The 23904-nt window shown below is 41.8% G+C and overlaps 1 protein-coding gene across 4 annotated transcripts in view; it reads left to right on the top strand.

The window, feature by feature from the left end:
* ST8SIA6 (ST8 alpha-N-acetyl-neuraminide alpha-2,8-sialyltransferase 6) overlaps window positions 1-15442 on the top strand; it is a 53087-nt gene extending 37645 nt beyond the window's left edge. For all 4 annotated transcript variants that reach the window (XM_048511169.1, XM_048511168.1, XM_048511166.1 and 1 more), the window contains 5 exons: window positions 7396-7540; window positions 9045-9154; window positions 10713-10805; window positions 12627-13101; window positions 14292-15442. In XM_048511169.1, coding sequence (XP_048367126.1) covers window positions 7396-7540; window positions 9045-9154; window positions 10713-10805; window positions 12627-13095 — 817 coding nt within the window. In that variant the 3' untranslated portion in view covers window positions 13096-13101; window positions 14292-15442. The remainder of the gene's footprint in view (window positions 1-7395; window positions 7541-9044; window positions 9155-10712; window positions 10806-12626; window positions 13102-14291) is intronic.
* The last annotated feature ends 8462 nt before the right edge of the window (window positions 15443-23904 follow it).

Here is a 23904-nt window from a genome sequence, read left to right as displayed (position 1 = left end):
AAAATCAGAAAATACTATCTTGGCTAACTCTTTATAATTGTGCTAGTGTTATGTCGCCCAGATAATAACAGGACACAGAAGTGCTAGTAACATTTAATGCATTCAATACAGCCAAAAAAAGTTAGTGTTGTTAATGTTGTGTTGTTAGTGTTGTTAATGGATCATACACTTGGCCAGGATTGGCGGACCCACTCAAAAGCAGCGCCTCTGCATATTCTGGTGGTGTACCATTGGCATTTGATACAGCTGCATGTAAATGTGCACAACAGTACAGGGTTTATGTTCAAGGCAAAGTTGTCTTTACCTCCACCCCCCACCCCCACAGCCCTTCAAGGCCACAGTGGAGTTATAGAACAGAAAGAATTACGTCTAATATTTATGCTATAATACACCTGAAAGGTGACAACAAATCATGTCTGCAATAAGTTCATCAGTGTCTACTGAAAGATAAATGGAAACCATCAAAGTTATTTGCTGTTATTTATTTAATCTAAGCATTAACGGGAGTAAAGGACTGTTATCTCTCTGTTGGAGTAGCTCTTTTAAAGTAATTTCTATTGCACATTCCTGTCTATCATTTGGTACTGGATCTAATGTCTAAAAAGACCACCATTAATTAATGAGTGGCTTGAAGAGATAAGCACTCACAGAGTGCTCAACATCCATCACCAGCAAATGTTGACTGGCACATCATTTAAAGCAAAAAGTTGGAAATGGGGAAAACGTCAATCATAGACCACAGTCACAAATCAATTCTCTTTGGCTGCCCAGTGAACTGTGCAGACATACTAATTAACTTACGTTTTACTGTTGAAATAAAAGAGGGACAGTTGTAAAGTGCAGAATCATGTTACCTGCATAGACATGCAAGAAGAAGCAGCTGGAAGGAAGCAGCTTTAGGAGGGGAGGTTATAAAGTGAACAAACAGCAGGGTGGGGGTGCTTATTCTTTCCCTTGCTTGGCATTTCAACTCTTGACCTCTGCAGAGTTACAGGTTCATTGCACCCTTACAAATACATTGTTTGAATAGTAGAAAGTATCTGGGGGACAGGACAGTAATTTGGATTGGTTGTAGCACGCAGTGGCGTATCTGCTCAGGGAAGGGTGTTACCCCTTGTTCCCGGGTGTCAGTAATCTGGTCACATGGGGTGAAAAATTGCCCTTCCATTTGACTAGGTCTGGCACAAAGACAATAAGGCAGCAGGAAGTCCTGCTGCTTCATCGTCTTCAGGCTCCCTCGACCCCGCCCATGTCGTCATCGACATGTTCATTCAGCAGGCAGGAATATATTCAACCCTGGTTGGTGAAAAAGATTGCTAGTTTAGCAATTTTTGAAAAACCTGGGTTGAGAGAAATAAACTGTTTTGAAGATGTTTTGGGGGAATGAGCTGTGCAAACTTCTCCCCCCAAACAGTTTGCAAAATGTCCTCAAGACATTTTATTTCTGCTGTGCAGAAATCACCCTTGAACAGCTTCAGTTAGCTATTGATTTTACTGGCTATGCCTGCCAGTTCTAATTTGAAGGTGGTCTTGCAGTGCTATAAACATGCCCTGAGTGATTTTTCTTCTCTTCCATCCATTTTTGGCTGCTCTCTCACAGCAGCCTTATGGAATAACTTTCTCCAGAAGCTTCTGTAATGTTTTTGTCAACTAGCCTCTGCTGGGAACAGCGGGAGACAACTAGCAGCAATATTCTTGGCATTGCAGTCTCTCTCCTCAACAGGCATGCTCAGAACTCACATGTAGTCAGTTCAATAAACTGAAGTCAGAGCTTAAGGGAAGCTATTCACCCTCTAGTAAGGGAGGACAAAAAAGATGGCAGGTTTTTCACCTCTTTCCTGCACAATTCAGAACATTGAAGCCATAAGCAAATGTGAGACCCTGGAAAGTGCCTCAGTGAGTCACAACCCATGGTACAGTGAGGAATATCTTTTGAATTAATTACCAAAACATGACACAATATAAGCTATCAAAAGACTTAGGCAAAATTTTCAAACAATCTTAGCTATGACCTTTCAACATACTTTTTCAGGGCAGCAATAAAGATGGGGAAGGCAGTTTCAGATAATGTTATGGACACTGATGATATAAGCCAGTGTGAAACCAAACCCATCTAATAGCCTGATTTTTTGAGACACTAATGCAATGCTGCTCCAGACTGGACAGTGTCAGCAGAAAAGCATAATGGTTATAGCTGGGCCTTGCAGGGTAGTACTGGTTACTCTGACCTGCATACCATAAAATGACACAGCTTGTTCTGTGACATCCAAAGCCAATGCATATGATTTGGCTGACTGAAAGGCGTTATTTGTTACATTTCTATCCCAGCCTGTTCCACCATAGAATTCAAGGTGATGTACATGAGCTTCCCAAGAGGAAGCCACTGACCAAACCCATAACACTTGTCTTCAGTAAGTTAGTAGAACATAGCTGAGGCCCTGTACAATTTCTATGCTTGCTGCCAGAACAAATGAGGAATGGTGCCAGGACTCAGATCATTAGGAAATGTTATGTTTCTGAAAACATCAAAGATGCCATGAAGCTGCCTTACAGAACCTATATAGGCCAGACAGTTTGCCAAAAGGTCAGGAGCGGTTGTTGGTTTCCGTCTGTTTTAAAGAAAACCTCACTGTCCATGGCCTAATATATATTGTTTAGACTGGATTTCTGTTTTATTATATATTGCTATGAGCATGGTAATTAATAGAAAAAACTACTTATATGTTGTATAATATGTAAAGCCTGTGACATAGTGGATTGGGTATTGAAGTTGATTGGAAGACCCAAGTAAAGATTTTTACTTGTTCAAGATAATCAGTGTACAGTGTACAGGAAAATTTGTACACTACTGATTTCCAAGGAAAGACAATGGCCAAAATACCGTTCCGTTACCTGCCTGATTCATTGGTACTCTGTATTAATATAGTACTTGCCTGGTTGCATTTTACTACATTAGCTGAACCATAATGTTAATTAGAAGCGATTCTTTTCTTATTAGTGGGAAAATCTTTTCCTTTATGCCAGACTACTTCTGGTTATATTGAAGTAATCGTTTTTCGTTTGTGAATAATAAAAGGGAACTGTGTCCTATCTTCACTAATGAATGTTACCCATCACAAAAGCATTTCACTTGATGTTCAGATCTTTGTAGAAATCAGGATCTTTTATTGTCTAGCAGGACATCTCTCATCTAAAATCAGATCCTTTAGAATTTTCTAAAATGGCAATGTTATCAAAGAAAGGTTGAAGAGTAGGGATTTTGTTCAAGGATGCATTTGAACTGGTAATGTAATAGGTTGACCTTTGTGGGCTGCAGTTCTGTGTGAAAACGGGTCCATTTTAATCATGCTCTTCATCCAGGTAGTGCTTTGCTGCCAGATCCTGCTTTTAAGATTGTATGTTACTAAAGAAGTAGGGTCTGGACTGGGACATGGAGGGGGATCTCTATGCTGGGTACGGTGATACATCCAGAGGTGGGATCCAGCAGGTTCTCACAGGTTCCCGAGAGTAGGTTACTAATTATTCATGTGTGCCGAGAGGGAGTTACTAATTGGTGATTTTGCCACGTGATTTTTGTCTTAGTTACGTCCCTCCTCTCAGCAGTAGCACGCAGAACTTGAAGCAGTCTACCAGGAGGTGCACCGGCGTGCGTGGCAACCTGCGCCTGCGTGCATTCGTTTCCCGCCCAAGGACTGGCGCAGCGGCTGCATCCTTGTCACAGCCCTGCCCAGGAATGCCCCGCCCCGGAATGCCCGGCCATGTCCCCGCCGTGTCCCGCCCAGCCCCATTGGCACTACGCCATAGTTTGAATCCCACCACCATGGGAACCTGTTACTAAAATTTTTGGATCCCACCACTGGATACATCCCTTTCAGTAAAAACCCAGAAGTTATATAGGACAGCTCTAGGTATTGCTGGAAGTTCCAGTAATTTCTAAAGCAACTCAATGTTATGTCTGGTTTTTACTGGAAGTAACATAGTACCACAAGCAACTTTGGCAGTGTAAAAAAAATTCTCTTCCCTTCGCAGGAGCAGTAGCAGGTTGCAGAAACTGATGAGTAGGGGTTCCCTGTTCCACCAGGAGCTTGACATTCCTGCCAAGAAGAAAACAGATTGCTTGAGATAGACTGTTTATTAAGGCTTAGCCAGACACAAGCAGGGTGCTGGTTAACTATAGTAAAACCAAGCTAAGATAGTCTTATGAAGATCCTTCTTGTAAAGGGCAGGAATTCCTGGCAGTTTTCTTGAAATGTCACCCCGTGAGACTAATTGCTGGTCATCCATCCATGCAGTTCCCCATCAGCTAGTGAAACCCAAAGGCCTGAAGTCTTGCCTAGCCTTTTAAAAGTTGCTGCAGCCTAATTTCATGCAAGCATTACCACCTGTCCATCGGATGCTTTCCCAAAGGCAGGCTGTGCACTACCTTCAGCGTGTTATCTCCAACTATGCAATGATCACCCGGGAACTGGCAGTACAGGCCTGGGATAGAGTGAAAGAGGACAAATAGAGAGCATTATGGCATTTTGCAGAAGTATAGCTCCAAGGGGGTGGGGGTGCACGATGCACCAGGTGCGCGCTCCTGTGGGGGTGTGGCAGGGCCATGGCGGGGGCATTCTGGTGCGGGGACAGGGCGGTTCCGGGGCAGGGTGGGGCAGAGGATGCACCAGTGCACCAGACACTTTCCCCCGTTGCTACGCCTCTGGCATTTTGTAAAAGTTCACAATTTCTTGGTCTTCCCTGTGTAAACCCTCTACAGGTCAAAACCAACATGTGTTTACTATTCTTTGCAGGCAAGTAGACTTTCCTTACAATTGTCAAAATTATTTGTCCTATGCTAATTTCTATTGCCTCTCCTTTTTAGGTGGATTTGGACAATCTCAGGTCATATACAATACCCAGTTGAATTTTGTCATACCTAACTATATGAATCCTGTGGATTTATGCTGCACGTTGTGCAGCTTTCTGGTGCCATACAATACAACTTCAAGCAAATGCTGCTCCCTAAAGTATGGTACTGAAACCCCCCGCTATGTACCGAATCACTACAATAATTAGTGCACGTACAACCAATAAAATTTGTATAAGAATATTGTATAAAGCTATCTAAAAATGTTGACTTTTTATGGCTGAATACAACTGCTATCATTAAATTAGGTTGTTAAATATTATGACCTATATGCAACAGTGGTTTGAATTTCCATAAATGCTGAAAATACCTTTAAAATTAAAGGCATAACAGGTGATAAAGACTTCTGTGTCCATGTGGCATATCTGCATATCAGACTCCTTAACTCTTCAAAAATCTGTTCTATGTAACTGTATATTTATAAAGTTGTGACTTCTTTTTGTATCTTTGGCCATTTCCGCACGGCCACGCTGGGGGGCGCGTCGGCGTATATAACGCCAACACACTCCCTCCGGGACCATTTGCACTAACGGTCCCGGTAAAGGCAGGGAAGACAGTGCAGCACTGCTCTGTCGCCTGATCAACGCACCTTCCCTGCGACTTTCTGGTGCGTCGCCCAGGCCAGGAGACACGCCCCCTGCCCTGCACGACAGCTCTGGAGTTGCAGGGCAGCGGGGGAGTGTCCCCAGGCCTGGGCAACGCACCGGAAGGTCGCAGGGAAGGTAGGTTGATTGGGAAAGGGGGTGGGGGATGGCGCCTTCCAGCTGCTGCCATTCGCATGGCAGTGGCTGAAAGCCGCTGTTTACAGAAAACTTCGCTCGGGGAGCAAGATTTGGAAACAGTGGCTTCACACCACTGGGGGGGGAGCGAGGGTGGTGTGTCTGCGATGCAGCTGCGTCCCCCATGTGAACAGCTCCCTAGGGACGGCGTTTTTGCCGTCTTTAGGGCGCTGTAAATGGCCCGTGCGGAAAGGGCCTTTGCTATGGGCTAATGTGTCAGCCTCAAGTAGCTACATCAGTCAGGGAAGCAAGGAGTGATAACACAGTCTCTCACCTTTCACAGATGAAAATGGGGACTTGCCTGTAGTTAGTCTTGCCAACATCCCTGCTATGGCAAGTGATCCTCCATTTATTCCATGCTGATTCTCATCTCAAGCCTTCAGGTTTCATAGTTTTGAAGCTACGTAGCTACGTAAAAAGGGGAAAGCATCATGTTGCCATAATCAGCAGGCACAACTGAGCTTGTTTGTGTACTTCAGTCACTGGCACCCAGCCACAATGCCAGTGGAGGAAAATCTGTGAGGAATAATTAAAAAATGGTGATCGGCATGGAGGATCAAACTGAAGCAGCAGAAAATGGCCGACCCATTCCCTGCTTCTCTTGTCCTACACTTGAGTACTTCCAAGGAGCAATCTATTCCTGAGGCATTCTTTATTTCCAAGGAGACAAATAATGGGAGTCACCACCCCTTTCTACCATTTAGTTGTCCTTGGGGCCTAGCCCAGTCCTTTCCTGCTTGGTAACTGAATTGCAGTCTCTCTTAGAGCTCTTCCTGGACTCGCCTCCTTCACACCCTGACTGAGAAGCTGTGGGGTGGGACACACACTCACACACCCCGCTTCCACTGATTACAGACCTAAAACAGTAATGGTCCTTTTCTCTGAAGATATACCAGAAAACACATAATTGTGCTACAGCAGTCCAAAAGATACATTACCACCTGCACCTTGAGAAATGGTCAGATGTGCACTGTATGATATTTTAGTTCTCTTGCACCTGTACACTTGCACAGATGTGCACAACTAAAGATACAATGCCTCCATTCCCCAATCTAGGCTTCTATATACTTTGATGGACAAGCTGAATTCTGACAAATAAAAAAAAAAAACTAGCAACTAGCACTTACAAAACATTAACAACCTCTGAAGGCAAAGCTCATGAAAAAGCAGGGACACTTATTTGCCAGTGACTAGAATCAGAAAATAGGGACTGTAGCGTTTACTGTAATAAATTGGGACAGTAATAAAGGACAGTGATATGGGATTTCAAACAGCACGTCTGCTAGGGAAAAATCGCACACAGTGGTTTTCATGCGGCAATGCAAAACTAGCCTTTTTCAAAGCAGTGCCTTAATCTCCAAGGCTCTATGCTAGAATGTGCCATGCATGTTCAGTTTGTAATATTCTTGTTCTTTGGTATATGTATATGTGTGCAGACATGTGCACTCATACAGCATGTTGGCAGGCATGTCATCAATGTGCAAGACTACTCCTTTGCTTACCTTGAAAAATACCACCATCCTTGACATGCTGTGAATTAGCTTGAAGCCGTGGAGATTATTTTTTCAGCCAGTAATGAGTGAAGAACAACCTGATGAAGGATTCACACAGTGTTTTGTTATTACAAACATTAATAAGAAGCTGGTTTTATTTCCCATTTTCCTTGCCACCTTGATAGCATTCATTACACTGATCTTTATTATTTTGCAGGTCAGAGCTTGCCTCTTGCTGTGATGCTGCTCACAATTTTATCACTTCTCAAAACAATACCCCACTGGGAAGCAGTATGAGTTATGAGGTGGACAGCAAAAAAACCATCCACATCAGCGAGGAAATATTCAGGATGCTGCCTGAAGTACGGAGTGCTCCTTTGATACGTTCTATGGCAAGAAATATACAATATTTTTAAAGATTTATTTATTTAGCATTTTTATACTGCTCTTTCTCCCAGGGTGGGCTCAAGGAAGAATCTTATGGCATAGTAATGTAAAAAAAAAAAGAAAGAAATCAGACAGCGGTAAAGTATATATATACTCACCATAATACATCTAGCAATGCAATTCTGTGAAAAACTCAAACATCATTGCAAGCTCTAGGAAACTAAATAGATGTGTCCCTTTTCCGGAACAGCTGTAAAAAAAAGAGTCCCTCTGAACTTCTATGACAGTCCATTCCACAGAATAGGTGCCATGACAAAGAAAAGGGCTCTGGCACTAGAAAAGACCACCCTGAGCTGAGAAATGGCAAAAAATTAACCAATCTGAAAGGCACAGTTGTGCAAAGATTCATAGAGTGATAGAGAGAGATGGTCCCTCATATATGCAATCAGTGCCTCCAGTATTCTTTTTGCATACCATACAATGTTTTCCTGTGATAATTTTTATCTTGATTTAAAAAAAATACTTTCTTGTTTAGCAAAGTTTTGGTGCTTACCTAATAGTAGACTAGGCCTATTCATGGATATATTTATCCAAGAGAAAGACCAACGGTGCATTAGCAGGTCATAGGAAGGGAGAGGCAGAAGACTCACAATGGGAGCCATGCACAATGGGTAGGAGATGGCACCTTAACAGAGGGAACACCTGGGGAATGGAAAACACCCAGAGAACAGTGAAGACAACAAAAGATACAAAGAGATTGAGGAGGGAGAGGATACCTACCGCAAGCAAGGTGCCAGCTGGGTAGAAGATGGGAGCATCTTAGCTGGGGAGCCTAAGCAGCAAGAGAGAGCATCATGTTCTGGAAGAGGTGAAGCAGATACTGGGGCAGTAGAGAGCAACAAAGGAGCTCAGTCTGAGGCTGGTTGGAGGGCAAGCAAAGGTGCAAAGGCCATGACAGCCAGGAGGAACACAATGAAGAGGTGGGGAGAGCTTGACAGGTTAGACCACTATTATATCACATTCCCCCATTTTGAGAACCAGCAGAGTCCTAGACTTTTAACAAAATGCTATCATGCTTAACTGGATATCCCGGGCTAGCCCAATCTCATCAGGTCTTGGAAACTAATCTGGGGTCGGTCCTTTATTTTGAATGGAGACCTCAAGATTGCTACAGAGAGGCAGGCAATGTCAAACTGAATGTCTCTTGCTTTGAAAACCCTGTGGGGTCACCATAAGTCAGCTGTTACCTGTTGGCTAAAAAAAAAATCTGTTTAACATGATATATCAAGTTAGGCACAATAATCACTTCAGGTTGTGAACTTTGAATTCAAATACCTTCCCAGGGAGAGCTGTTAACAGACAGAGTACATAGTGCTGGCCCAGCTAAAACCAGGTTTTACAAGGGGAAACATCTTTGTGAAGTGTTCCCATTGTTGAATTATTACAAGTCTAGGATGCATTCATTATTTTTGTTTTCAGTCTCAGCCTCTGGAGCACCCCTTCAAGAACTGTGCCGTGGTTGGAAATGGAGGGATTCTGAAGAACTCCAACTGTGGAGCAGAAATTGATCAATCTGACTTTGTTTTCAGGTGAGAAGTTGTCAACCACAATGTAGTTAAAATTCATGAGACAAACAAGCCAGAGTATCAGAAATGCCAGTTAAATGATTTGCTGTTTATGCTACAGGTGGCAAGTTTGTAAGTACAGAGACATACGTTCTTGTGTTCCTCTACTCCCTCTCTCAGCCAAATTGCCTCTTTTAATGATTCATGAACACCCTAGCAAAAGTACATGATGTGAAAAATAGGCCATATTTTAGAAATATATGTGAGACTTTACCAGGTATGCTTGTAGCATCCTATGGCATGTTTGTGTCCATACAGTTCTCTACATGTAGACTTGTAGGGAGACAGGATGCATAAAAGGATAAATATCCTGTATTCTCTGTAGTGGGGTTTTGCTTACCCAAACTTACATTTTTTGCCAAACTAAATGTAAATGATCCTCTGAAGATGCCAGCCACAGATGCAGGCGAAACGTCAGGAGAGAATGCTGCTAGAACACGGCCATACAGCCCAGAAACCACACAGCACCTAAATGTAAATGGGTTCCATCACACTCTGCATCTGCTCGTGTTAAATTCTACCTAGTTTTGTCCTACCCCAGTCCTTTGCATCTGATGGGAACTGGAATTTTTTTTGCACATTTTAAGCTACATGGAATTGCTCGGAGAAGTTGTCCAAGGACTTGGAGTGAAATGTCATCCATGTGTAGATCACACCCTGCTCTGTTTCTTCCTTACATTAAATCTAAGTGGAATCCCAAATCAGTGTTTTGTGATAGTAATGACTGAATGGCAGCCAACAAACTGAAGCACAGTCCAAACAAGGCTAAGGTGATGTTAGTCAATTATCAACATCACTACAGGGCTCCAGAAGGCACTTTTGCCTTCTAGTTAGGTTGGTGGTGACCAGAGATGCATCCTTCTCAGAGATGGTGACTTTATTGTGGAATTCTCAGTCCCCAGTGATATTTACCTGGTGCCTACTCTGTATATTTTTAAACACCCAAGTGAATACATATTTTTATTTATTTACTCACACAATTGGTTAGATGACCAGATAACAGTTTTAGTTATGATTTTATTTATGCTTGATTTGGCTCTTCCACCCTGCAATTTTCTTACCAAACTGATGATTTTTATCTTGCTGCTTGACTGGTTTAAGATTTCATAGTTTTAATTTGTTGATTGTATCAATGCTGTTCATGCTGTTAATGACAGCATTGTGTTTTTCATTGATTGCATGTGGAGTTTTATGTGCTGGATTACCTCAGGGGTGATTGTATGGATAGGACCACCATCCTAAGTAACAGGATAACCATCCTGAATAACAGCTGGCTTTTCATTTGCTGACACTGAAGATAGAAGTTTGCTTATACATTTGCCCAACTACCTGTTTAGGAGACCTGGGAGATAAATGATTGTCCATAAAGCATCTACAGTACCATCCTAAGAAGAGTTGCATCAAAGTCTGTTGACTTCAATGGCTTTTGAAACGTGTAATATATTATTGCTTGATAAGAATTGGGATGTTTTAATGATTGACAATTTGTAGTTGCTCTTCAACAATTCTTGTAAAATTCCAGGTGTAACCTTCCTCCCACTGTGGGGAGCATCAGAGAAGATGTTGGCAGCAAAACAAATCTTGTCACCATCAACCCAAGCATTATATCCCAGAAGTGAGTATAACAGCAAGTTTGTTTGCCATTCGTGTTTGATGATTTGATTCTCTGTTTTAGAAACTGGTTAGTTGGTGTGTCGCCATTTTGACTTCTGCATTCCAATTGCTTCATTAGTGGTCCCCAGCTCCCTCTTAATGCAAATTAAATCTCCTTAAGTTATTCATCCTTTCGAAAAGAGCAGAACCTTCCGTGAAATAAAGAGAACAACCTCTTTTTTTCTCTCTGCTCCAGCAAGCTCTTAACTATCAGGCAAAGGCAGCGCTCCTCAATTCATAGCCACTGCCTAAACAATGTTTGCAGGGCTGAATTCCAGACATCTGAGTTATCTCAAATATTATTCAAGGTTTTGCTTCATTTCAAGCCTAATTTCAAGGTTCTTTCACAGCACAGCACTGTCTCCAGAGTTAGTTTAACACCGTGTGGGTTTAGCAGACATGTGCCAAACAAGTGGAAAGGGAGAAATTGTCTTTTTTGGGAAGGAAAAGCACCTGGTTGGTACATTATGAAAGTTTATTGAGTGCGTTTTTGAACACTTGCAAAATGAAGTCTGCCATGAGATTGTTCAATTTAAGCCCAATTGTGGGCTAGTTTTATTCCTGTGACAATGCGGTGTATCTTATTCAACTGAGCAAAGTTAATTCACTTATTCCATTCATGTATTAAAATATTTGTACCCCACTTATCATTTGAGTTCTTTTATTGGAGGAAGAGCTGCTTAAGTTGGAAAGAAGCTACTTAGAGGATGGTTTAGTCTTTCCCACTATTTTTCTAAGTCAGTAGGAGATTCTATTTGTTATATTTCACATTTTTAAATCTATTAATGTTGCCAGCATGTCAAATGTAATTTTTCTTAACCTTCAATTCATTCATACTTCTCATCTATGACATCTTCTCCCCCCACCCCAACAACATACCAATAAATTGGAAGGTGTGAAGCTGGTTTCTGGGAATGAACCTGATAGTAACTTTGGATGACACAATGCCTCCTTGTGCATGTGAAGTTCATGTATGTACTCTATGTGTGGGAGTTGTGTAGCCAGAGACATGTGAATTAGAAAAATCTCAACCTACACATTGGTTTATTTTTCAGTAGCAGGTTTGAGCCCTTTCCCCCTGTCCTCCAGTCAGCTATTTGCCCCACTAACAAAAACATAAAATGATCCCAGCTAGATCAGACCATTCTTGTCTAGCATCCTGTTTTGTCCACCATCACCTAGGGGCCAGCCAATTGCTTTGGAGGGCCACTATAGACAATACAGAGGCCAAGGCCTTTCTCTGATATTGCCTCCTAGCACTGGCATTCAGAAGCTTAGTGCCTCTGGTTGTGGAAGTTCCCTTTAGTCACCATGGATAGCAGCCATTGATAAAGCTATCTTCCATATATCTGTCTAACCTTCTTTGAAAGCCATTTGTGTTCTTAGCCATCATTGTGTCCACTGGTAGTGAATTCAACAATGGCCCCTTCCGCACATGCAGAATAATGCGTTTTCAAACCACTTTCTCAACTGTTTGCAAGTGGATTTTGCTATTCCGCACAGCTTCAAAGAGCATTGAAAGCAGTTTGAAAGTGCATTATTCTGCATGTGTGGAAGGAGCCCTAGTCAAGTCAATCTCCCCTGTGTGGCAGTGCTTTTCTGAATTGTCCTAGTCTCCAGCAATTGCTATTCACCACTTTTAAGAATGCATCTGAGATCTATTGATGGGTCTCCCAGCATCTTATCCTTATGGAGCTGAGCCTGAGACGCAATGGGAATTCACCTCATGTATTGATCACCTCGTGCATCTACAAAATTTTCACTCACATTTGCCTGATTACAGATATAACAAACTGAATGAAAAGAAGGCCACCTTTCTGGAAAATATTGCAAGCTATGGAGACGCTTTCCTTTTATTACCAGCTTTTTCCTTCAGGAGCAACACGGCTGCTTCTTTCAAAGTACATCACACTCTGAAGGAGTTTAGCGCAAAACAGAAAGCCATCTTTTTCTACCCCCAATATCTCAGAAGTCTTGCCCAGTTCTGGAGAACTAAGGGAGTCAAAGCCTATCGGCTGTCTTCAGGCTTCATGATCACCAGTGCTGCTTTGGAACTGTGTGAGAATGTAAAGCTTTATGGCTTCTGGCCTTTCTCCAAAAATGTAGCTGGTACTCCAATCAGCCACCACTACTATGATAATCAACCACCCAAGCCTGGTTTCCATGCAATGCCCAAAGAGTATAACCAGATTCTTCAACTGCATGGAAGGGGTATCCTCAAGCTGCAATTTGGCAAATGTCTACCTGACTAATCTGAGGTAGGTCTCTTTACAGGACATTTTATTTAATTTTATAGACCTAAACTATTTACATCCTCTAATTCCATATACACACAAAGGGACAAATGCAAGTTCATGAGGTATCCTGAGATAGGAGTGACATTCTTGCAAACAAGTTTTGCCTTTATTTGATCTGCAGGGTTTTTCCTCCAGGGTTTGTAATGTCATTGTAAAATTTCACTTTAGACCACTTTACCCCCTCAAATCTGCCCTGGGTTTTAGTTTTTTTAACTTGAGAGTTTTCAGATATAAATTCCCTGGGTTTATGATTTCCCATGATGTAAATCTTGGGGGAGTATCTTTTTGAAAATAAAATTACCATGTGGATGGTCCAACATTTCAGGCGGGATGCATTGGACCAGCATTCTCTCTCCTGACCCCCTCCCCTTTCCAGGGCGGATTGCAATAGCTTTATTTCCAAGGGAGCTCCTGAAGTTAGTGTTCAAGCAGGGACTAAGCTGAGTGCATTGGGCCAGCATTTCCCCTCCACCCCCTTTCCAGGGCAGATTGCTGCAACAACCCTGCAAACCGATAACTCAGCAGCAAGTTGGAGGATACAAGAGAATCACCATGGGGAGGGGACCAGGCAGCAAAGGGGTGCAGATTGGGGAGATGAAAAGGAGAAACTAGTGGGAGGGGAAGAGGCAGTGGGCAGTGAAGAAAAAAATCCCTGGGAAGGTTTGGGGCACACATAGTTTTCCAGAAGGAAGTTAAAAAGGTCTCACTTTGCCAGCATTGGGAAAATCCAGGGATAATCTCCCCAGAAGTGAGGCTGATTCAGAACTGTTGTGTAAATGAAAATCTAATCCAGGTAATCTGTTGCATAACTAAAAATCTACCCTGAGTCAAACGTCTGTTTGCCGCAAGATGTTCCATGCATAAATGGCCAAAGAGAATTTGAATGACAGCCAAGTGGATGAAATTGTATTATCTTTTTAACTACCAAATGTCAAAGAAACATCAATGGATTTCAAAGTGAGACAAAACTGAAGCCACGAGGGTATTTTTTTTCTTTCATTAGTGGACCAATTCCAGCTGACTTTCTCATTTGGAGTTGTTAAACACCCCCCCCCCCAGCCAAAGGCACATAATTCCGATTGAACCTTCTTTTGTATATGTTACATAATGTGCTTGTACATGAAACATAGTGACATGTTTTCTTGTTTCAGAGTGATGATTGCCAAGGAAAGCGCTGGTATGCGCCACACGCAATTCAATGTTGGATTTGATCAAATGTCCACTTGTGAGCATAGAACTGTGCTATTATAATTCAAAGAATATTTTGCATTGAATAATGGCGGTCTTTTTATTACATGGTGGCCTGTGTGATTTTTAGATTCCCGTAATCTGACTTTTGACATAAACAAAATTTTAAAAATCCAAGGTACTTACTACAGTTCACAAAGCACACACTCAGGATGTTAGCTGTCGGTGAAATTTTTGAGAGGTTGGCTTGCTAAGTAGTTATAATTTTAAGTGCTTTTTTTGTTTTGTTAATACCATCCAGAATGGTTGAAAGTTGTCTACCTTAATAACTTCGTCATACTGTATGACTGCACTTTTTTTGATAAACTGTGAAATGTTTCTTGATTCAAACATGGCTTTCCTTGCTGGCAGTCTTACATGGTACATAGCCTCAGAGAAATGGTGAAGGACTTCATGGGCTATCTAGTCTAATACCCTGATAAGTGCAGGAAATCCAAAGTCAGATTGTTCCTTATAGTTGATTGTCCAGCCTCCAGCGATGAAGAACTAACTCTTCATAGTTGAACAGCTCTTACAATTGGGAAATGTCTCTGAATGTTTAACTGAGATCTAGCTTCCTGTAAATTAAACCCATTAGATCTAGTATCATCCTCTGGAACAGCCTTCTAAGTCTTTGTCATCTGTTAAGTGATAGGTATTCAAGTGTATGAAGAGTGCAATAATGTCCTTTGCTCCCCCACCCCCCCATTTTTCTATTATTCAGACTAAACATACCCAGTACCTTCATCCTTTCATCAACTTTCTTACAGATTGCTGGCTGTCTTCATCACCCTTTTTCCGAACCTGTTTAAAAACAGTTTTGTCCATGTATGTACCACTGTGTGCACTGGAATGTATTCTAAACAATCTCTTTGATATATAGTGCAAAATCCTTCTTTGGAAGTAAAGGTATGGTCTGAATTGACATTTGGTCCATCTGATATTTGAGACTTGAAACTATACATGACAATGGACAATCCATGCCTATAAACTTGTGAATGCCCTAGTGTGATTTTTTCCCCTGACTCAGGTTTGTGATCAAAAGTGATCTTGAAGAAAAATTACTTCTCTGAAAGAGGTCGTTGTGAGTAATCTGTGTATGCGTATTCTGTACATGTCTTTGGGTGGATGAGTCCACTTCCCTATCTGGACCCCAATTTCAGGCAAAATAATTAATCATAGGGAAGATGCATTTCCTCCACAGCTTCTCATTCCAATGGCTTGCTGCCTTAGGTTTTAACACCCTGCTAAAGAAACCTGTACAAATCAGGCAACAATATCCAAATGTAGGGATCTATGACAAATGACACAGTTCCTAAGTTAGTTTGGAAAAAAATTGGACATATGGTAATACAGAGATACTTTACATATGAACGTAAGTGATGTCAAGTTCCAGTGGATTTGTATGCAACCCCAGAGATGGACTTTGAAGGCAAGTGAGAATCAGAGGTGGTTTGCCATTGCCTTTCTCTGCAGTCTTCCTTGGTGGTCTCACATCTAAGCACCAACCCTGCTTAGTTTCTAAAATCTGACAAGATTGGGCGGTACCATCCCATGTTCCTGAAATCCTTTACTAAGTGGAATATAAAATACACTTAAACTGTCAGAATAACGTCAAATGTAAAATTTCACGGAATGCTAGAATACCCACAATGAAAGACTACTATTCCAAATACCCATATGTTTGTGAAATGTCTATTTCTAAAGAAGAAAGGATAGGAGCTGCAGAGGGAAAACAGAAGGGAAGCAAATATTCCTGCTAAAAAGCTGAGTGGGAATCTGTCTGGGAAGATATCTAATGGCCTAGGCAGCTGATAATCCAAATGGAACCTCAAAACTACACATCCTAAGAGAGTCTGGAGTTATCCAGTGGATGCCTGCTATGATAAGGTATAGAGACTCATGCAGTAACTCCAGGTAGAGATCTACAGTTAAAACAGATATGGATTCTGCCATGCGAAGTCCAAGCACAGCAGCAAACTGAAACTCAGAGGACAGAGCAGAATGCAAAAAGATTCAGTTACTGGTACAGGTTTCTGGATCCAGCTGTTCAGTCTTCAAGATTCAGTCTTCCAAGTCTTGAGAAGGGGAGGAGAATAGAAGTGAGCTCAGAGAGGAGCTTCCTGGTTGGTGTGGGGGGCATGTGTCAGAAGGAGTTTGGAAAATTTTCAGATAAGGAAAGGAGGGAAGGTCTTGGGATGCAGAGGAAATATCTTAAAGGTAGTTCTGGTTACATAACTAAAAAGGAGAGTATATGAACTAGGTGCCAGTCTCGAGTCATGTGAGGAGAAAATATAATTAGTTACAATGTTGAGATAACTGGAGTCTTAATATTGAGAAGAAACATCAGGGCAATCTGAATCTTTGTGGTAAAAAGCACCTTGATGAATGGCTGAGCCAATCTGATTAATGATTTAAAAGTTCTGGTGCCACACAGTTGTCAGTCACTTTCAACTGGATGTTATTTGTGGTAGAATTACAGTGGGTGTTTCCCAGTCCAGCCCCCTTGTCATGTCTCACTCTTTGTACTGCTAATAGCTTGAACCCACATTTCATGGACCCCACATGATGAACTGGTCACTAAGCTAAGATGGAGTGAGAAAGGAAAAAGTCAACAGAAATGAAGGCTTGAGTGAAACCAAGTCACAGGAAGGAGTCAGGCTTCTGCCTCTTTACCCAAGTCTCCTTGTGCTGTTTAGAGACCCATGTTCTACCAGGCATTCTTGCATAATTGAGGAAATGTGTTGAGTTTTAAAAACACAAATCTGCTGCCACGTGCCTTTGGGCCTCAGAAATCACAAGTGCTTGAGCTGGAAAGATGAAGCTCCCTTGTACCAGGCCAGGCCATTGGTCCAGCTAGCTTTGTACTGTCTGCATCATTCAAGGGTCTTTACCAACATGTGTTATCTGAGCCTTTTAACTAAAGATACCAGAGATTAAACCTGAGACCTTTACAGCCAGTTCTGACTGCTGGTGCATGGCGCCACCTCCAGGGAGCTTTCCTGGTAGCATGGAGAGGGGAGAAAGTTGAAAACCCTCCCGGCCACTGGAACTTCCCCAAAAGGAAGGGTTGGGCCATGGCATAGCTGGCACCAAACCCAGGGTAGAAGCTGACTAAAGTCAACTCCACTCCCAGAAGCACCTCCTCCATGCCTCCACCACACCATGCTGATGCAGCTGCGGGTGGCACAAGAATGCTGATGTGAGGCTGGGTGCTGCAGCTGGCTGTCACAGGGCATTCCATTGGCCCGGCACCAGCAGATTGCCCCTCCACGGGGGTAAGTGCCTCAGGGAGGCTATTTCTACTGGCACGGGCCTGTGCCACCTCCAAAGGGTTTCAGCCCCTCACCCAGATTGGGCTGCCGCAAGTGCCCCAACTCTACTATTAGACCTTCTGCTTTCTGAACAGTTTGCAAGGTCCAGGTTGCATGGACCAGCTTCTGTCATGTATCTTTTGAGCAGGTTTTCCCTATCCTTGATGTTTTATAAAAATAGAAATTTGGTAACAACATATATGGCTATAATTGCCCAAGCAACAAATGTACTGCAAAAGTCTTAACCCATAACAAGGCAGGGACCATGGCCTCAGGTTCAGTTTTGTACTGTGAATTGAGGTATATTTTTTAGGTATATTATTATGCATATTTCCTTGAAGAGTGTCACATTTGGCTCCATGAGTTTAAATTCTTAATGTCCATTTCATTATAATACGTATTAAGATTAAATAATTGAAAAGCCTTGATGAAATTTTCTTCTATTAACACAAGCCAAGGGAAAAACACATTATATAACTGTTATCTAATAAAGACTGCAATGTGTCCCTTGTGGAATTCTATTAATCTAACACGGAATCTGCTCTTCAAAATTAGAACAACATTTTTGGGGCAGACTTTTCCTCATACGCATGAAAGAGGAGGACCAAGGAGTCAGGGTGGCACATTGTTTATAGTGTCACAGAGGGGAAGGGGGAAGGGTTTGTATTCCCACTTTGCCATGAGGTACTAAGTGACCTTGGGCCCACTGGCGTCTAACCTTCATCACAGATTTACTGGGGGTATTAAACAGAGGAGAGGGAAAAGGTTCAACAACCCATGAGATAAAAACATGGTCCAGAGTTGCTTTGTGTGTGGCTATTGGTGTGGATGTTGAGGGGAGGTTGATTATAAATATGAATTTGCTAAACTTCATTTCTGCTACCAAATAAATGCACTTTACCAACCATTTATGATAGCCTACCAAGCTATCAATAAGTCTATTTCTTTTTCTGTAAACATAGGACTTCAAAAATGGGGTGGGATTATCTAGCAGACCATAATAATAAAACCATAATAATAAATAATTGTTTTTTACACCCTGCTTTTCTCTACCATATGAAGACTTCCCTTCTCTTCCACACAACAGGTACCTTGTGAAGTAGATAAGAGAGTTCTGAGAGAACTGTGACTAACCCAAGGTAGTCTTGGCTTCTTTTGTAGGAACAAGTAAACAAATCCAGTTCATCAGATTAGTGTCCACCGCTCATATGGAGGGGTGGGGAATCAAACCCAGTTCTCCAGATTAGAGTCCACCTCTCTTAATCACTACACCATTCTGGCTCTCTACATGGCTGGTGGATTACATTCAGTTTGCTAGTCACAAGTTATATCACATATATGCTTTGAAATAGAGCTTGTATCTATCTGATGCATATCTAGTTCATGCAATTTCTGAGGTAATAAATGCATCCAATACTATTTCCCCTTCTATTTCTGCCAATCCACATACAACAGAAGCAATGATGGGACCAATATGGGCTATGCAATTGGTGGACTGGGACATATGGAATCAACCCACCAAAAGGTACCTAGTTTTTGAAGAGCAAAAATTGGAGTGTGTAGAATGTTAGGTTTGCATGTGGGAAAATAAGTTCAAATTGAAAATTGGCTGGCCTTAGGCAACTAGACTTCTTTTCAATGAAAGCTAGTAAGAACATAAGAACATAAGAACAAGCCAGCTGGATCAGACCAAAGTCCATCTAGTCCAGCTCTCTGCTACTCGCAGTGGCCCACCAGGTGCCTTTGGGAGCTCACATGTAGAATGTGAACGCAATGGCCTTCTGCGGCTGTTGCTCCCGATCACTTCGATGTATTAAGCGCATTTGCAATCTCAGATCAAAGAGGATCAAGATTGAGTACGCCATAAATCGACTTCTCCTCCATAAAATCTCTCGTCCAAGCCCTTTTAAAGTTTATCCAGGTTAGTGGCCATCACCACCTCCTGTGGTAGCATTATTCCAAACACCAATCACACGTTGCGTGAAGAAGTGTTTCGCTTTTATTAGTCCCCCTAATTCTTCCCCAGCATTTTCAATGAATGCCCCTGGTTCTAGTATTGACAGGAGAAAGAGAGAAAATTCTCTGTCAACATTTTCTACCCCTATGCATAATTTTGTAGACTTCCAATCATAATCCCCCCTCAGCCATGCCTCCTCTCCAAACTAAAGAGTCCCAAAGCGCTGCAGCCTCTCCTCATAGGGGAAGGTGCTCCAGTCCCTCAATCATCCTTGTTGCCCTTCTCTGCACTTCTTTTTTCTATCTCCCTCAATATCCTTTTTTTGAGATCGCGGCACCAGAACTGGACACAGTACTCCAAGTCGCGGTCGCACTGCACTGCTTTATATAAGGGCATGACAATCTTTTGCCAGTTTTATTATCAATTCCTTTTCCTAATGATCCCCAGCATAGAGTTTGCCTCTTTTACAGCTGCCATGCATTGAGTTGACATTCCAGCATGGAACTATCAACTAAGACGCTTAAATCCCTTTCCTGGTCTGTGACTGATAGCACTGACCCCTGTATGGCTACGTCAATATGTGAAGTTTGGATTTTTTTGCCCCTATGTGCATCCCACTTTACGATTTAGCTACACGGCTTGAACTCGTGAGATTTGCCATTTCTTAGCCCACTCACCTAATTTATCAAAGGTCCGCTTTGGGAGCTCTTACCGCCCAATCCTTTTGTGGTTCTCTCACCTACCACCTACATAATTTGGTATCATCTGTAAAACTTGGCACACCACGCTACCCACCCTACTTCCAGGTCATTTATGAATAGGTTAAAGAGCACTGGTCCCAATACGGATCCTTGGGGGACACCACTCCCGACATCTCTCCATTGTGAGAACTTCCCATTTACACCCACTCTTTGTTTCCTGTTTCTCAACCAGTTTTTAATCCATAGGAGGACTTCCCCTCTTATTCCTTCATTGCTGAGTTTTCTCAACAGTCTCTGGTGAGGAACTTTGTCAAAAGCCTTTTGGAAATCCAAGTAGACAATGTCCACCGGTTCACCCCTGTCCACATGCCTGTTTACACCCTCAAAGAACTCTAGTAAGTTTGTAAGACAGGATTTGCCTCTGCAAAAGCCATGCTGACTCTTTCTCAGCAGGTTTTGCTTTTCTAGTAAAAACAGAAAAAATCATGAGGCCAATTCAAGCCCAGTCTTGCACCCAATGGGTTAAAAATAGTTGCTAGTAATTCCTGCCATTGAGGAACAATAAAGAATTTGTACTAGAGAATGCTTTTGTGGCAAGGATAAATCAAACACAGCCCATGCATCATTGACAGGAATCTTTTCAAAGTGTGCTATCCCGCAAGAACCCTGCAATATATAAGTTCTTACTCTATACAAAGCCCACCTTCCATACTAACAGCAGTTGACATAACAAAGTGTGTCATGTTTTATTTTAAAGATAATTCTACATAACACAATAAAAATGTGTGCACAATAAAGCACTTAGCTGACTTTTCCTTTTGGTATCAATAGCAGCTGAAAGATGTTTTCTCTCTGTGTATGTGTTATTGTGTGCATGCATCGCAGGAAGCGTTGCATTCTGGTTTTTGAAGAGGGTACTTTGAATATTGTAGTATTTACTCAAAACCTTTGAGCTTCTACAAATTTTAGACAAAATATTGAATGTTCTTAATAAGACATGTAACTATTATCCCTATACCCCAAGAAAGGTCTCCTTTAAGTGTCCTGCTCAACATTTGATACCTTAAGATCTTAATGTGAGATCACTGTCAATCTGCCAATATTGCTAAGTGTTTGGCTATGTAAAAAGTATAAATAAGTTATTTCTCTGTGTGGCATATCAGAAGAAGTGTGATGCCATTCTTTTAATTCCATGGCCAGGTTTTGATTATTTCATTGACATTTTATATTGAAGTGCCTCAGTGCTAAAGACTGTTTGTTGTCTGAGTTGTGATGTGTACATGAATGTTGTCCTTCTCAGATGTGACCCTGAATATTTTTTGCAATTTTTATTTGTAATTTTTTAAGACGTGTTGTATAGCATGACTTCTGTGAGGTCACTGACATGCCATCAAGCAAATGATGAAGACACAGGTCCACAATCTACTGGGATGTTCTTCTACACAAGCTGCCATGTGGTTGTGTAACTCCCATTCAGAATAATGTTAAATAAAAATTGATTTCTTGAAAATAATTTGGGAATCTATGATTTGCAATCAGTCAGCACTGGGGCTGTAGAGGGGGAACATCTGGATCCTGGTGTGGTTGGGAGGGACATGATACAGTAGCTTTGTGGAAGATAAGCAGATCTAGGGCGGATGGAAGACCATCTGGGAATGTGGTCTAAACCACATTTTTTTAAAATGGTGGAAGAAAAATAGGCTGCATATACAATAAATAGTATAGCCATGTCCTCAGATGATGATGATGATGATGATGATGATGATGATGATGATGATTTAGTTTTTTTATACCTCCCAATCCTCAAAGGGCTCTGAGCGATGAACAGTAAGGCCAATTTTTGTCCGCAAAGGCAAAACTGCACCATCTGCATATAATAATGCAGGGATCTTCTGTAAGTTCAAGGTGGGATTTTGGCCTTCTGTTTTCAAGAGATGGGGTATCAGGTCACTAATGAACAAATTAAACAGAAGAGGGACCAATACGCAGCCTTGTTTAACGCCTCTATTGGAGGGGATATCAGATGTTAAACGCCCCGTGGGGTTGCAGCGAACTCTGCAGCTTCTATTGGAATACACTCTACGAATGACTATGAGTAGCCGGGGATCCATGTCCATTAACTGCAGTTTGCACCATAAAAGATCCCTTCTGACCAAATCGAAGGCACTTCTCAGATTGAGGAATGCTATGTAGAGTCTTCCCCCTGGGGTGGTGTTGTATTTCTCTGCAAGATGATTAAGCACTGTGCAATGATCATAGGTAGAATGACCTCTTAGGAAACCTATTTATAAACCTATTTGTAAAGGCTCAAGAAAAGGGGTTGCCCAAACCTGCAATTTTTAAGAAGATGCATTGCATGGAGTTTGCTGGCAATAGAAAGTAAACTGATTGGCCTATAATTAGAGAGAATGTGTGAATCGTCTTTCTTGTAGATGGGCATGATCATTGCTGTAGTCCATTTAGGGATGAGGCCACTGTGATCAATTTTGGAAATTAGTTGACAAGGAGTGGAGACCAGTTGTTGGAAAGGTTAATAAATATTTCTGGGTGGATACCATCAGGTCCAGGGGCCTTGCCTCTCTTCAATTGCCCTATCAGACATGGTACCTCATCAGGGGGAAAAGGTAGCCATTGATGGAGCCTCAGCAGCAATGGCAGGAACTGATGGATCAAAAAAGATATTGTGGAAATGATTCCACCTATAATGTCTGGTATTCATGGACTGGTGGAATTTAAGTTTGGTTGAGGGACATCATACACGAGTTGCCAAAAACTTTTGGGGTCCTTTGAGTTTGTCACTTCGATAAGAATATTCCAGTTTTTTTATATAATTGGCTTCTCTTAATCTGCACCAGTTTGTAAAAGTCTTTACAAATTCACATGCTATTGTCTTCACTTGCTGATTGTAGTCTTCACACACTGATTTGGTTGGACATTCAAGGAGGAAGTGATAAAGATCTCAGAGTTGAGATTTTGATTGAAGACATTCCAGGTCAAACCAGGAATTATTTGTAGAGTGAGCAGTTGAATTGCTGGGTTTGGTACTTGGTTGAGTGGCTTTGATGATTAAAGATGTTAATTTCTCATAGAAAGAGAGTGAAACTTCGGCAGATTCAGCATTTTTAATAGCCAAGAAAATTTTATCCAAAGACCCTGAGCTTAGCAGAGTCATCAGTTGTGCCTTTTTCTGAATGTACCATTTGTTCGGTCGGAGGATTGAAGCAAGGAGGATTTACATTGGTCGGCATAGGAGTAGTTATGGGATGAAAATTGTCATAACTAATGTTAGTGACCAGAGGCTGATGATCACTCTCCATTCTTGTCAATTAGAAAATTTGTGATAAATCCAATCAAAGAAGGAGAGATGAGAATATAATCGATGGCACTGCTGCCTCTAGAAGAGTGAAATGTGAAGGCTCCAGGGTGATCATCAGGATGTCTTCCATTCAATATGATTTTGCTGGTTCAGGAACAGAAGTCGGCCAAGAAAGAATCTGCCCTATTCTAGGTTGTATCATGTGAGACTCTTGGCAGTAATGGCCAGTTTTAGTGGAATGCCAGAGGA

Source organism: Sphaerodactylus townsendi, linkage group LG11, assembly GCF_021028975.2.
Source record: "Sphaerodactylus townsendi isolate TG3544 linkage group LG11, MPM_Stown_v2.3, whole genome shotgun sequence".
Taxonomy (NCBI): Eukaryota; Metazoa; Chordata; class Lepidosauria; order Squamata; family Sphaerodactylidae; genus Sphaerodactylus; species Sphaerodactylus townsendi.
This window is presented reverse-complemented; position numbering and strand designations above follow the sequence as displayed.